This window comes from Gopherus flavomarginatus, chromosome 7 (genome assembly GCF_025201925.1).
Source record: "Gopherus flavomarginatus isolate rGopFla2 chromosome 7, rGopFla2.mat.asm, whole genome shotgun sequence".
Lineage (NCBI taxonomy): Eukaryota > Metazoa > Chordata > Testudines > Testudinidae > Gopherus > Gopherus flavomarginatus.
In genome coordinates this window covers 112,643,595-112,657,956 of record NC_066623.1, presented here as the reverse complement: position 1 = coordinate 112,657,956, position 14,362 = coordinate 112,643,595, and the positions used below count along the sequence as shown (strand labels likewise).

At 39.8% G+C, this 14,362-nt stretch overlaps 1 protein-coding gene across 6 annotated transcripts in view; it reads left to right on the top strand.

The window, feature by feature from the left end:
• MAST2 (microtubule associated serine/threonine kinase 2) overlaps positions 1 to 14,362 on the top strand; it is a 359,963-nt gene that overhangs the window by 281,243 nt on the left and 64,358 nt on the right. For all 6 annotated transcript variants that reach the window (XM_050961826.1, XM_050961825.1, XM_050961827.1 and 3 more), the window contains 2 exons: positions 1,592 to 1,670; positions 8,759 to 8,913. In XM_050961826.1, coding sequence (XP_050817783.1) covers positions 1,592 to 1,670; positions 8,759 to 8,913 — 234 coding nt within the window. The remainder of the gene's footprint in view (positions 1 to 1,591; positions 1,671 to 8,758; positions 8,914 to 14,362) is intronic.

Here is a 14,362-nt window from a genome sequence, read left to right as displayed (position 1 = left end):
TGGAGGTAAGAAAGGAATTTTCTGTAGTATACAGGAGATTTTCAAGTTTTCAGGAATATAACAAGAAGTTTCTGCAATATGTGGGGAGGATTCTCTTGGTATCTTGCCAGAAACACCCTATGTCTAAATGGGGTTTTAACTAAGGCATGCATTAATAGGAATTGGTTATAAAGCATAAACTTTTATGATTTTGTGCATGAAGCATGAACCTTTTTTTTTTGTATTCTTTCAGAAATAAATATATTTATTCCCCTCTCTGGTGCTCAGATAGTTTTCTTACCACAAGGAGAGGAACATGTCAGTATAAGAAGGCTATGGTTCAGGAAAACATCCTTATTCAGGAAAAAACTAAAGCATGTGCTTAACTTCAAGTACATGCTTTAAGAACCTTCCTGAACCAGGGGGCCTATGTGGGTGGATAATAGAGAGATGGCATTCACTCCATAGCAAAGGTTAACTAAGTTTCCATTATAAATCCAAGTTTGGTCCTCCACTAATTAAAAAAAAAAAATCCTGTTATATACCCATGTACTGTCTATAAATTGCACCAAAAAAACAAGAGTCTTCTCTAAATTGTATTAAAAGCTCTTAATTGTTGAATTCACTCTCATCTTATGTGAACAGGTATTGATAATTTGCCTCTGTTTTGGGATAAATGATACTTGTACCGGAAATCTTAATACATGGTGGTAGTTCTATTGATGTGGAGTACAGGACAGGAGGGAAACCATTATCCTCCATCCCAGAGTGGATTGTGAATGGGATAGAATGCTTTGGGGTTTAACAGGAGACAGAGACACTTACTAGATTTAGCTAATGAATACAATTTTCTCTCTCCCTGAGGTTTTTTGGGGGAAATTGTTGTCTCTTTTAGAAGCAATTACATATTTCATGTTCTACAGGTTTGGTGTTAAAATTACGCCACCCTTTCTGCAGTATTTCTGGTATGCATCAGTGGGTTTTTTTGTTTGTCACATTTTTTTCTTTAGCAGCTGTGTGCACAACACTCTTTCCAATGGTGAGGAGACATTTCCATAGGTTACAAATACAAGAAAGCAAATTACTACTAATATTGTAAATAGTAGTGAGGAAAGTGATCTTTAGAGAATAAAAAGTTAGTGTTATGTTATATAATATAATATAATATAATATAATATAATATAATATAATATAATATAATATAATATAATATAATATAATATGCTATTCGGAGGGCAAAGGAGCTGCAGCAGCAGTGATCCCAAGGTGTTACCCTAAGGAATCAGCTGCTGTAACTGTCTCTTTTAATGAAATTTGGAAGTATAAAATAGATTTGTCGGATCCCAATAATGTCCACTTAAAAACAAAGGGTAAAACTTTCAAAAGTGCCTAAGTAATTTAGGGTCTTAGGTCCCATTGACATTCAATGAGATTTAAGCTCCTCACTCACATAGATGCATTTTGAAAATTTTACCCAAAGTGATTTCTAGGACCACTGGATTCTCTGGAAAATGCAATCAAAATGTAAGGTTGGCAATCTATTTTAGACCTTCCCCAAAACATTGTCCACATTGTATCTATTGAAAAAATTTCTCTTGCATCTTTTCCTCAGAACGGATGGGCGCCGCTGGTCCCTGGCCTCTCTTCCTTCATCTGGATATGGAACAAACACTCCCAGTTCAACAGTTTCAGTAAGTGGCAAAGACTTTTTCAGATAACTCTGTGTGTTTAAATACATTCTAACCCATCAACTTTTAAATCCTTGCTAGATGTTCAATATTTTTTCATTGTTTTGTCAGGCTTTTATTTAATATGCTATTTGCTTTAAAAATTATTTTAATTATCAGTTGTGCTGCTTTTTCTCCATTTCCCAGCTCTTCCCATCTACTCTTTGCCTTCAGTTTTCATGCCAGTCCCACTGTCACTTCTCCATTGCACAGCTTAGGGGAACATTGCATCAGTAGTGTTGGCACTTGGAGATGGAATGCTTAATCATTAGCAAGCTCTCAGCTACTTTTAAACTAGATGTGAAATTCTTGTCCACTTTTGAACTTGAGTCACCAGTGGATAGAAGAGCTCTCTACTGACATGCTGTCTGGGTGGAAAGGTGATAATATACACCTGTTATTCAACTTGATAATAGTTTGATTCTCTGAATGCAGCTGTACCTTCATTATATATTTTCCTTATACACGTGACTGAAAGAGTCTAGACTTTTACAATTTACCTAACTACAATATCACCAGAAGCCTAATGTGCCATTATCAGAAATTGAAAGAGATCTGTGCCCATTTTTCCTTAATGTCGCAGTCTGACATTTCACATTGTGAATCATACTCTTCATTGTGTATCAACAGTAAATTATATTTGAAATTACACAGAAAATTCAATTAAAAGAACGTTATTAATGTTGCAAAATCAAGCACTCAAAAGTTAGGAGATGCCAGAATAAAATTTGCCTGTGTAAACTTAATTTGTCCCTCTTATATGTATGCATTATGATAGTCTTTAATTACATGATCACGTTCTATTTTTTTCCATAGCACCTCTGCCCTATTCAGTGCAAAGGATGAACTGTGCTCATTTAATGAGCAGTTACTCAGTGTTTTGTTTTATCTTCATTAAGCAAAATGTGGCCTGAGGCCTTACTTACTGCTTACTATTCAAATCCTGCTCTGAAGACGGAATTGTTAATTTTCTCATGGGCTTTTCTATGGCACTCATCACAATAGTGTCTGAGTGCTTCACAAACATTAATTAATTAATTTTCACAACACTTCTGTGAGGCAAGAGGGTATTCTTATCTGCATTTTTCAGGTGGGGAACAGACACAGAGGGAGATTAAGGTAAAAAATGCCTACTAATCTTCACTAATCCCCTTCACATAACACAAGAACCTGGGTCATCCAATGAAGTTAATAGGCAGCAAGTTTCCAACAAACAAAAGGAAGTACTTCAACACATAACACACAGTTAACCTGTGGGACTTGTTGCCTTGGGATATTGTGAAGACCAGAAGTATAAATGGGTTCAAAAAAAATTAGATAAGTTCATGGAGGATAGGTCCCTCAGTGACTGTTAGCTAACATGGTCAGGCGCAACCCTGTGCACCAGGTAACCCTAAACCTCTAACTGCCAGAAACTGTGCTACAGGGGATGGATCACTTGAAATTGCCCTGTTCTCACTGAAGCATCTGTCACCGACCACTATCAGAATCAGGATGCTAGGCTCGATGGGCCATTGGTCTTACTCAGCATGGCTGCTGCTACGTTCTTCATTTTGGGAGCCCAATTTGAGATGAGTAGGACCTGATTTTTTCAGAGTGCTTAGCATTTTGTATGTTCAAAAACCAACTCCCACTGATGTTATTTGCAGCTGTGAATTTTTTGCACTTCTGCAAATCAGACTCCAGGGTCTCAAGTCAGGCACCCAGAAAATGAGGTACACGTAATTAGTGACCATCTGTGAAAAGTTTGATGTAAGCGACTTGCTGGCATCACACAGGAACTCTGTAGCAGAAAGAGACAGAATTCAGTTATCCAGTGCTGCATTTAACTGTTTTAACCACATACCATCCTTCCTCTTACTGTAATCCATCCCCCTCATTCACCTTCCAACTTCTGCAACAAATGAAGCAGGGGTCCTGCAGACAACAACCCCTTTTACTACATAACCTTGAGTCATCACCAGAGCAGGTCCATCCTGTGGACCAAATGAGACAGGGATCTTGTGGAAAGAGAACGTTCGATCATGTAATGAAAGACTGTATCATAATGCATATGCACAAGGTATAAATTAAGGTAACATTAGCACCTTGATTCTGGTATTTCCTTGCTCTGGAGGGCTTATCTTTGTAACCTTGATGATGATACTTTAACATCATTTTTTATGTGTAATTTCTGAAGTTTAAAAAAAAAAAGAAAACCAAAAAATCAAATTGTATGGCATGGTATCACGTTGTCACCCCATGGGTCATCAGGAGAGTTGGAAACTTCAGATCCACCACACTGATTTTCTGCTTGAGGTAAGGAAGTAACTGATCGCACTCGTAGGTTATCATCCTTTATGTGGACCATCATTAGAGGGGAGGATGAGACACAAGCTTTTCCAGTGAGTTTCACAAATATTTCATGACTGCAGAGCAGTGGTGAGGCTCAGGAATCTTGGGTTCCATTCCAGGCTCTGCCTCATCTCCTGCAACTTGTCCCTGTGCCATTCCCATTATCCTCACCTACCAAATCCCAGTCTCTCTTCCTTAGGCTTCTAATCCCAGTCCAAGTCTCTGCCTTTGGTCTCACTGTCTGCTATCCCAAGCACTCTGTCTCTTCCCTTCCCCATACCCAGTCCCAATCTCCTCACCTAGCCAATCCCAATTCCCCCATCCCACCCCAAGTCTTTGTCCCCGGCCTCCTTGACCATCCTGTCCCAGTTGTCCCCTCCTAACTCCTCATCCAATCCCTCTCTTCCCTCCTCCTCCATTGGTTTCCAGTCTCTCTCTCTGGGCCCTTCATCCAGCCTGTTTCCCTGCTCACACATCCCATCCCCAGTTCCTCCTCATAGTCTCCTCCTCTTGGATTCTCATTCCCAGTCTCCCACAATTCACACTCACAGTTTCTCCCTATCCCCCAACTCCAGTCCTAGTCTCACGAGATTCCTTTTCTCATTCTACTCCTTTCTCTCCCATGTTGTCTGGCTTTTCTCCCTTCTGCATTCAATCTGGCAGCTTCATTCTTCATGCTATCTGGGCAGCGGGGGCGGGACCTGGCTCTTTGCTCTTAGTTCCAGTACCCAACCCCATCCCAGCTTGGAGCAGCCATTATTAAGAAAATCTGGCTTTGGCCCTGTAACGCTGGGCTGGAGCATGTTCCGTCGTTCTGAGAAAATGGTGTGTACAGTATCCAGTCTCAGGTAGGAGTCGGGAAGGGAAGGAGCACAGTATGAAATGTGATTTTTCAAAGGTTTATAACTTGGCCAAATTTGAGGCAGATTTTCACAGGCCCAGCAGAAAGCACATGGCTGACGCAGAGACCACTCCCTGCCAAATGTCAAGTCCTTGTTCTGAAGCATGAGGGCACTAGAGCTGTTCAAAGGAAAGGCCTGAGGAATCTTTTAACATGGGCAAAAGCCTTGGAAGGGAGGTGGGCTTCAGAGCCTGAGCTCCAACCCAAACCGCAACCTGAAAGCACTGTCTACATAACTATGTTTGGAGCATTAGCATGAGCCCCACTGCTCCAAGTCAGTCAAGCAGGGCTGGGAAGCTCACTCCCACGGGCTGTGTAGACGCCTCCTAAGAGTTCAAGTGGCTTGAAAGGATACAGTGAGTTAGTGGCACAAGTGAGACTAGGATCTGAGAATATCGAGCTCCTGACTGGTGTGTCCGATCCGTTGTATTATATTGCCTCTTAAAACGAGGGAAACCCCTTCTGTCAGGCCTACCATTAGTGAGTGAAATACTGGAATGCCTGGAATCAATTAAGAGTCCCCATTCTGGTGGCCTGAATTGCTGTGTGTTATGCCCATTTCTCTAGTGAGAGCCATCCTGTGGTGGTCTTGGTCAATGGACAGCAACTCTGCCAGCTGAATCAACACTTAGACACTTAGCTATACTGAGCTTACTAAAAGTATCACTTTCTCTCGCTGTACATTTTTCAGCTTTTGTATTGCTGATGCCGCAAAGTCCATTTTTCAGCAAAATACCTGCTGCCTTTTAAAATTTCAGTTACTGTACGAAGACAGAACACTTCTCATCGTGCAAGCACTGAGAATGCTGTGCTTGACTGACATGGGTGCAAATTTTCTGATATGTGAACCTAGAGAAATTATTTGAACAGGCTAATATACAATTATTTCCTTGGATATCTAATTACCTATTTATTTACTAGGCTCAGAGTTAATTTAAAAGCTGCAGTAAGATTAGCTACAAGCTTTTGCTTGCAATAAGCTGGCTAATTCTCTGGCTGTAACTAAGATACCACAGGGATGTTTGCATTGCTCTACTGCTAATATCGAATTCTGTGACTTCATCAAAATCAATAATACAACTGTGTTTCGCATTACTCTAATGCTTTGTTAGTATATGGCTGTATTCCTTGAAGGCTTTTGAGAGCTAAAGAAGCCTTTGGCTAAAGAAAGCGCATCTCCTAATACTTGGTACTGGATCTCCTTAAATATTGTCTGGAGTTCCAGCGCTGTGTAGTCTGATATCTCTTGAAGAGACAAAGCGGAAGGAGGGTTTTGGTGAGACATCATGAGACAAAAATGTTTAAATTTTCTGTTTCTTGAGTGATTGTGTTGCTGGCAGGCATACATTTTCAGTGCTTGAAATGCCAATAACCATCATGTCTCTTTTCTGGGTGTATGGATTGTGATGCTATTATTTACTAAATCTGCAAAGAGTTTGACAGATATGTTAGCTCTTGTTATATGCTGACTCTATTTTAATTTCTTCTGGATCAAAGACATATGTAATATCAGAGCCACTTAGGAACTCTGATATTACTACACTTCTTAAGTTTACGTCTCTCTAAGCTTTCTGTCTTATGTGATAGCATATTATCTAGTCTATGGCACATACATCCCTTGGAAAGCATCACTGTTTTTCCATTCCTTTCTATCTCAAGATGCGCAGAAAACTTTCTCTCCTTGTGCTGCACACCTAAGGCAGTGCACATCAAGGTGATTCAAGTGAGCTTGAAGGCCAAATGTGTTCCACATACTTGTGTAATACAGGGGCAGATTCTTTGCTGCACTCAGCATATGCTGGGCATGACAGTGTTTGGAGTCCTAACAGACTCCCGGATTCTCACTCCTGACCCAAGCACAGATTAGACCAAACCTGGAGCTGCTCAAACTTTTGCCAGCTGGCTACGATCACCCTAGGGACTATGTGCTTGCTGGTGATTGCTGGAGCGCACCATGCTTCAGCTGCTCCCGTCCCCTCTCTGAAATGCTCCTTGCACCAATAGAAGGCATAGGAGGTAACACCACCTCTCTAGTCTCGCATGGGGCTTCCTCTGTACCTGGTGACTTACAAGTGGTTTCTGCTCTCTGTGCACCTCTTCAGGTGCAAAAGGGAGTGAATCAGGGCAGAGAATCTGCCCCATAGACCTTAGCTGCACTAATTTTTTATGTAAAGTTGTGGCCTGTCGCATATATGATTATAGGCCCCAGCATGCAATTCCCCACATTGATCTAGGTAGCCAGACTTGGATACCGCAAGGTCAGCCTCTGTATCAGAGGTAGGCAGCTGCAGCACAATTCTTGTTTTGTCCTCCAAGTTAGGTGCAGTTCTTAAGCTCCTGCTAAGTTTGGATGCATCTGGTCTAAACAATTTAAAAAACACCACCACCGTGGGCTAGCAGCATTGAAAGAGTGCAGCTTTCCCCCAGTGAATTTACACTAACCTGAGACATTATCATCAGCACTTGGCTTTAACTTCTAAGCCACAATAAGTAACTTTCTTTTCTAAAGCTCATCAATATCTTCAACAGCAAATAACTCTAGAAACTCTGTTTTTAATCTTTTCTGAAGATTCTAGCCAACCTTTAAGCAGCATCCATGTTTTTGCCAAAAGTGTATTCTAGTTAATTTCCCTTTAACTCTCACTGTTTCTGGATTCAGGAGTTAAAAGCGCTTACTCAGCACATCAATGCCTTACACCAGTGTACGCACATCATAAACACAGCAGATCATTTAAAACTGAATCAGCTGTTCACCACTTTGTAATGGCCAAACAAGGGAAACCCTGTACACAGGGCTGGCTCCAGGCCCCAGCGCGCCAAGCGTGTGCTTGGGGCGGCATGCCGCGGGGGGCACTCTGCCGGTTGCTGGGAGGGCGGCGGGCGGCTCCGGTGGACCTCCCACAGGCGTGCCTGCGGAGAGTCCGCTGGTCCCGCGGCTCCGGTGGAGCATCCACAGACATGCCTGCGGGAGCTCCTCCGGAGCTGCAGGACCAGCGAGCAGCAGAGCGCCTCCCGCGGCATACCGCCGTGCTTAGGGCGGCGAAATGGCTAGAGCTGGCCCTGCCTGTTCGTTACACATACCTGCAAAAGAGAGACAAGTGGGTGAGGTAATATCTATTACTGGACTAACTTCTGTCAGTGAGGCACAAAACAGAACTCTCGACAACAGAGGTTGGTCCAATAAAAGTTATTACCTCACCCACCTTGTGTCTCTAATATCCTGGGACCAACGTGGGTACAACAACACTACATACAACATGCCTGCAAAGTCAGCTGCCCTGATTTTATTACTGCCTGCTCAACGAGAAGCCACCTGATGGGTAAAACTAGGGAGAAATGAAATACAGAGCAATTACAATAACAAACATTAAAGAAAGTCAATTAACAGTGTTAATTTTCATGTACTACACACCTCCATAGCATTACTCCATGCTAGTGAAATTCTTGAGATGAGACAGCATGAAGTGAAGGGAAAGAAAAGTTGTTCAACATTCCAGGAACCTCTTTGTCCTTCCCAAAGCTGCTCCGTTCCATTTCTCCCCCTAAGAAGTTACCTTCAAAATCAGATTGAATAGTTTGAGGAGATGTGGGAATTTATAATCTCTTAGGCATCCTTAAAAGCTGTTGAGATCTAACAGCCTTAGAGTTATATATACCTTTATTGTTAAGCTAGCCTAGTCATGAAAATAGAAAGAGGTACTTGTTCTGGTGAACTACTTCTCTTTTCTGTTGGAGTATTTGGTGTTTGTCTCCATTCATGAGCTGTCCCCTTTGCATGCGTTTAGTGTATTTCTTTTCTATATTTTTCTGTACTCAGTCATCATGCTCATCCCAGGAGAAACTGCACCAGCTGCCCTTTCAGCCAACGGCAGATGAACTTCATTTCCTGACAAAGCATTTCAGCACTGAGAGCATCACTGACGAGGAAGGACGTCATTCTCCAGCCATGCGGCCACGATCTCGCAGTCTCAGGTGAGCTTTAAATTCTACTCCTTGAATCTGAGACATTGTTATGCATTGCCCTTCAGCTATGTGTTTCAGTTGTAAGGATAGTAATATGGAATTAGATTTTTCTGCTGATTTCATAGTTATTTTAACCAACACCACTTCAGCCGCACACTCTCAAGAGTGGATACAGTTATTTTCTTGAGATTTAACATTCAGGATTTAAAGTGGATAAATACTTTGTTTGTCCATTTGTACCATTATACTCTCAGATGATGATCTACAAGTGTCACAGATTCAATTTGCTAATTTCAGTACTACTTGTGTGAATTTTGTTGGCAAGTGTTTCTCCTGTTACTGAATTTTGCTCCCTTGATGGTAGGAAACTGTTGCATTGTTGGAAGAGGATGTCAGCACCAAATCTACTTGAATTGATGTGAAAACCGTTAGTGCTAGACATTAATAGACAAATTATTTCTCATTGGATTAAGAGAGATATTGAACATTGTTACTCCTAACCAGAAAACCAGTATATCTTGGTGTAAAGATGTGCTCTACTAGGGCCAAAGCTGCCTCTGTAGATTGTCGGAGACAGATTCCTATTGCAGAGATATGCAAATCAACAAGGTAGAATTCTGTCCATGTTTTTACTAAGCATTACTCTGGACTGGGCCTCATGCTGTGATGCTCAGTTTGATAATGCAGTCCTACAGTTCATTTTTGCTGATAAGGGCACAATTTTCTAATCTTCTATAAGTGAGACTGCACAGAGGCCATTGAAGAAGAATGAAAAGTTAGTTACTGGTAACTTATTCTTCAAAAGTTGCATCTGCATTCACGCTGCTCACCCACCTTCCCCTCTGCCTTAAGAGGTCTTTCTGTTTCAGGACTCTGCAGGCTAGAGAGAAGAAACTGAGGTGGTCGGGTGGATGCAGTCCCTTATGTAAATAGAGCTCATGAAATCATAGCATGAGAGTACTCCTGCACCCTGCAGCAGACATGGCTTTTTTTATGCAGTTCCATAGTTCGTTGCTAGACCCTGAAGTGTGACTGCACAGAGGTAACTCTCAAAGAACAACAGTTACCAATAAGTAACCCTTTGTTTTTCTTATTAATGCAATCTGATTATTGGAAGGGAACATAGAAATTGTCCACCAGACCAGACTAGTGGTTCACCTAGTGCAGTACTTGTCTCAAAATTCAGTCCTGCAGAATTCTGAGCTCACTAACCTAACCCAGAAAAGCACTTCAGCATACGCTCAATTTTAAGCATGTGAGTGGTCTCATTGACTTATCACTTTGTAGGATCAAGACTTCAGATAGTGACCAGTACCACAAGTTTCAGAAGAACGTACAAGAAACCCTACGGCCAACAGTATAGCCATCCTATAGGGAAAATTTCTTCTTATCCTCACTGTCACTAAGTAGTTGGCTTATGCCCTGAAGCATGAGGGCTTATATCTCTTATGAAAGTATAGTTTTATCATATTGAAAGTAACTTTGGAAGTGTTTAGAGAGAGAGAGAGAGAAAGAGGGCTAAACTTTTTTGAACCGTATTAAATTCTTGGTCTTGGTGATATTTCACAGCAGTAAGTTCCATAGGTTAATCATGCATTGTATTTGATAAAAAGGGAACATTTTAAAAAATGCCTTTCAATTTCACTGACCATACCTTGGCTCTCCTGTGATGAGAAAAGGTAAAATTGGGTGTTCCTATTTGCCTTCCATACCATTCATTATTTTACCTCTACCATGCCTTCTGTCTAAGCACAGCAATTTCAATCTTTCAATCTTTCTTTGCATGGAAAGCCTTCCCATGCTTTTAATCATTTCTGTTGCCTTTGTCTGAACAATTTCTCTTTCTGCTATATCCTTTCTGAGATAAGTTGACCAGAACTTCTCCAGAAGACAATATTCAATTGATTTATTGTATTTTTTCATCTTGTTCTTTATATATCCTAACATTTTGTTTCCTTTCTTGACTGGTGTGCTGAATATTGAGCAGAGATTTTCTTTGATCTGAGCACAAACCCCAAATCTTTGTCCTGAGTGGTTACAGTTAATTTAGTAGTTTTAGTTTCAGTAATTAAAATGATTCCCTCCAATGGACATTACCTTATATTTGTCAATATTTATCTGCCATCCTGCTGGCCATTCATCTTATTTATTTAGATCACGCTAAAGTTTTTCAGTCCTCTCCAGTCTCGACTAGCCTAAATAACTGTCTAATCTGTAAACGTTTCCACCTCACTATTGATTCCCGTTTCTAGATTAATTAATACATTAAGAATCGGTGATCCTAGGGCCACACCACTGTTAATGTTTTGCCATGTTGAAAATTGACCACTTATTCTTACTCTGCTTTCTGTCTAATCTAAGACTGTACTTTACCTCTCACCCCATGACTACTTAGTTTTCATAAGTCACTTGTGACTTTGTCAAGGGGTTTTTGAAAATTCAGATAAATTTTTGTTGACTTCTTCCCCTTTGTCCAATATTTTGTTAATATGCTCAAATTGTCTTAATATAGTTAAAAGGTCTGGTTTCAGTCCTAATGCAAATCTCTTGGAGAAAACGAATTAATTTTTGTTTCTTCAAATTTGTGTTAGAATCAGTTATTTTCTTTGCTAACAATCTTGACTTGTTAGAAGTAATATATTAAATCCTATTGCATGTTCATAAGAAACCAATAGCAGGGCAACAAAATGTTAGTCTGAATTGTGTTCCACAATCTGAAACCAGCTGCAAATAGTTTACATCCATGGACTAAAAATAATATGGGGCTTATGTAAAATAAATTCAATAAACATAAAAAAGTAACATGCCACATTTCATATAAATAATAATATGCTTATGGCAAACTCAGAAATGGGCTTGCAAAGCACTCTGCAAAAAACACTCTGCATACACAGATTCGAGCCAGCCTTCCTGTTTGTTCCGAGAACTTTGGCAGCAGAAGTATTTCTGTGAAATAGCTGTAATCTAGAAAAGCTGATTTTTATTCTAACTTGCACTGAGGCACTCCTGGTATACCACTTTGCCTCAGAATTTCCTTACTCAGTGGTACCACAGAAATTGTCTGTTCAAACTGGAACAGAATTTACCAGCTGTCTGATTATGATTATGCAGCAAGTGATCCTTAAATAAATATTCACGAGTAAGTCTCAAATTTCACATTTAATTTTCTGTACTTTTTTCCTTGCAATATACTCCCACATCCTCTAAAATGTTACCTGGTCGTGGTCTTAGCTTAGTATTCTGTCTTCTTTCTCTGCCCTACTTTTGTTTTTTGCAGTGTGTGTATTTGATCATCCACAACAAAGGCGCAGAAACAGAGAGATGTACAGTTAAATTTGAAATATAACATGGCTTCCAAAAGCTATACACAGTAGGTCTATGAAATGCTACTGTGTCTTCTAGGTACTTGTATCCAGTGTCTCTGTTGTCTCTCTTTAACACTGCACTACTTGCTTTCTGTGAGTTTGAACATACAAGTGTTATGTGAATTGTCTAGATAATGTTCTTTCGTATATCTTGTATGTTGGTAGAATTCACAATCTAGGGGACCGATCCTGATCCTATTGACATGTCATTTGGTTATTGACTTCACAGGGAACATGTTCGAGCCTCAAGGGTTTAATTTTATACACATACGTCTCTGTGGATTTATAACATTCTCTTTGTTGCTGTTAAAATTATTTTTAGTATCAGTGACAAAAGATTAAGGCATATGTTTTTAATTGTTTGCCAAGCAGACTAAGTTTAGAAAGGTGGTGTTATTCATACATCCTCATTAGATCCCCTCTTCCCCGAAAGGGGTGAGACAGAAAAGATCACAGGTTTGAGCTCCTCTGCATTTTTCTAATAAATGCACCTGTCAAATTGAGAGAAAAATTACATATTAGGAAATATTTCGCTTTCATTTAGTCCCTTCTGCACTCCAGTTTTCTAAGGCTTCATTTATTAATAGAAGAAGTGTCACTCCCTGGAGTAGCTGCATATTTGCTATTTTTCAATTTGTACAGATTCACGAATATGTATTTTGACAGGCAGAAATCCAGATACCTGTGTTGGCGAGATGTGCCACTTAAGGTTTGTTGGAATGTAATTTCACAAAGGGGGAAGTAAAACTGAGGTAGTTTTTCATTCTGCTAGTGAGCTTAAGGGGACAGATATTTTTCTCCTAATGTCTGCTCTGCTGAAATGGAAAACTCAGACAATAAACAAATCACCCCCCACTGACCCTCACAGAACACAGAGAAAAAAACCTCCTACCCTTCTATATTAAAATGTTATGCATGCACACAAAGTTTATCCCCACTCTGAAAGAAAATAATGCATTGCCTTGTGAAGCTTGACTTTCCAGTATTAAATGTGAAATTATATTATACAGTATATTTGACTAAAGCTTCTGCATCTCAAACAGATGCCGTGTCAATAGAAATATCAGAACTAACTTTATTCATGATATTAAAATTCCTTTACAATTCCCCCATGCTGAATTCAGTTATCTGAATGGTTCTGATTTTTCTTTTGGCTTGGTAATCTGTCTCCAAGGTGTTATAAAATAACCTGTTTTGTCTGCCTGATAGCCTTTGGTTAGTCAGTTATCTACATAATTACTTCTGTAGTTTCCCAGACTTAATCTCAACATAAAATGTTATAGTGCAATATATTACATCACAATCTTGCCATAGTGAATTAGGCATTTAATTTGACATGTTATATTGGGAGGATTTTGTTTTCAATGGTAATTTGGAAATTGATCGGACTTTATCACTGCTTTTTGTGTGCTCTGTCATTCTGGATAGTGAAAAGGCTATTCATCAGCAACTGGGTGGGAGGATGGGGGGAAGGGATGGAGGTGTGTGTGGCAGGGAAGCTACCAGTGCATAGGAACGTGAGAATTAAGAGGGGTTGAGGGGAGGAGCTTTCTTTTCTGGTAAAATAGAAAACTTTTGCAGAAGGGTTATAAATATACTGTTCCCAGGACAATGTTTTTGCCTTTAAATAGGTTTGCTACAGGATAGTATCTCTAATGCATACAGAGTTTCAGATATATTTGTTCCTTTCAGAGAGACATATTTCACCCATCATAAGAAACTTTTAAATTATCTGTTTGAGTTGGTTCAGGCCAGAAATAATTTATCTTTTAACATAGAGAATATATATTTAGCAAGATGTATACTCTTAAAATCATAAAAACAAATAACCATGTAATGTGTTATAATGGACATTACAGTTTATTTTGAAAATAAAAACAATGGAACCAGAAAAATGAAGCCATAGCATGCTGCAGGCAATCAGGTAACTACGTGTGTAATTACTTTGTATGTGCATTACTTCATTCAGCCTTTGGCTCCTCTTAACCATGGAATGAGTCATAGCATTACATACCAACATCAGATGTGATGAAATGAGATGCAACAAATCTTTTGAATGTAATCAAGCTGTAATACAGACTTAGCTTCTGTCA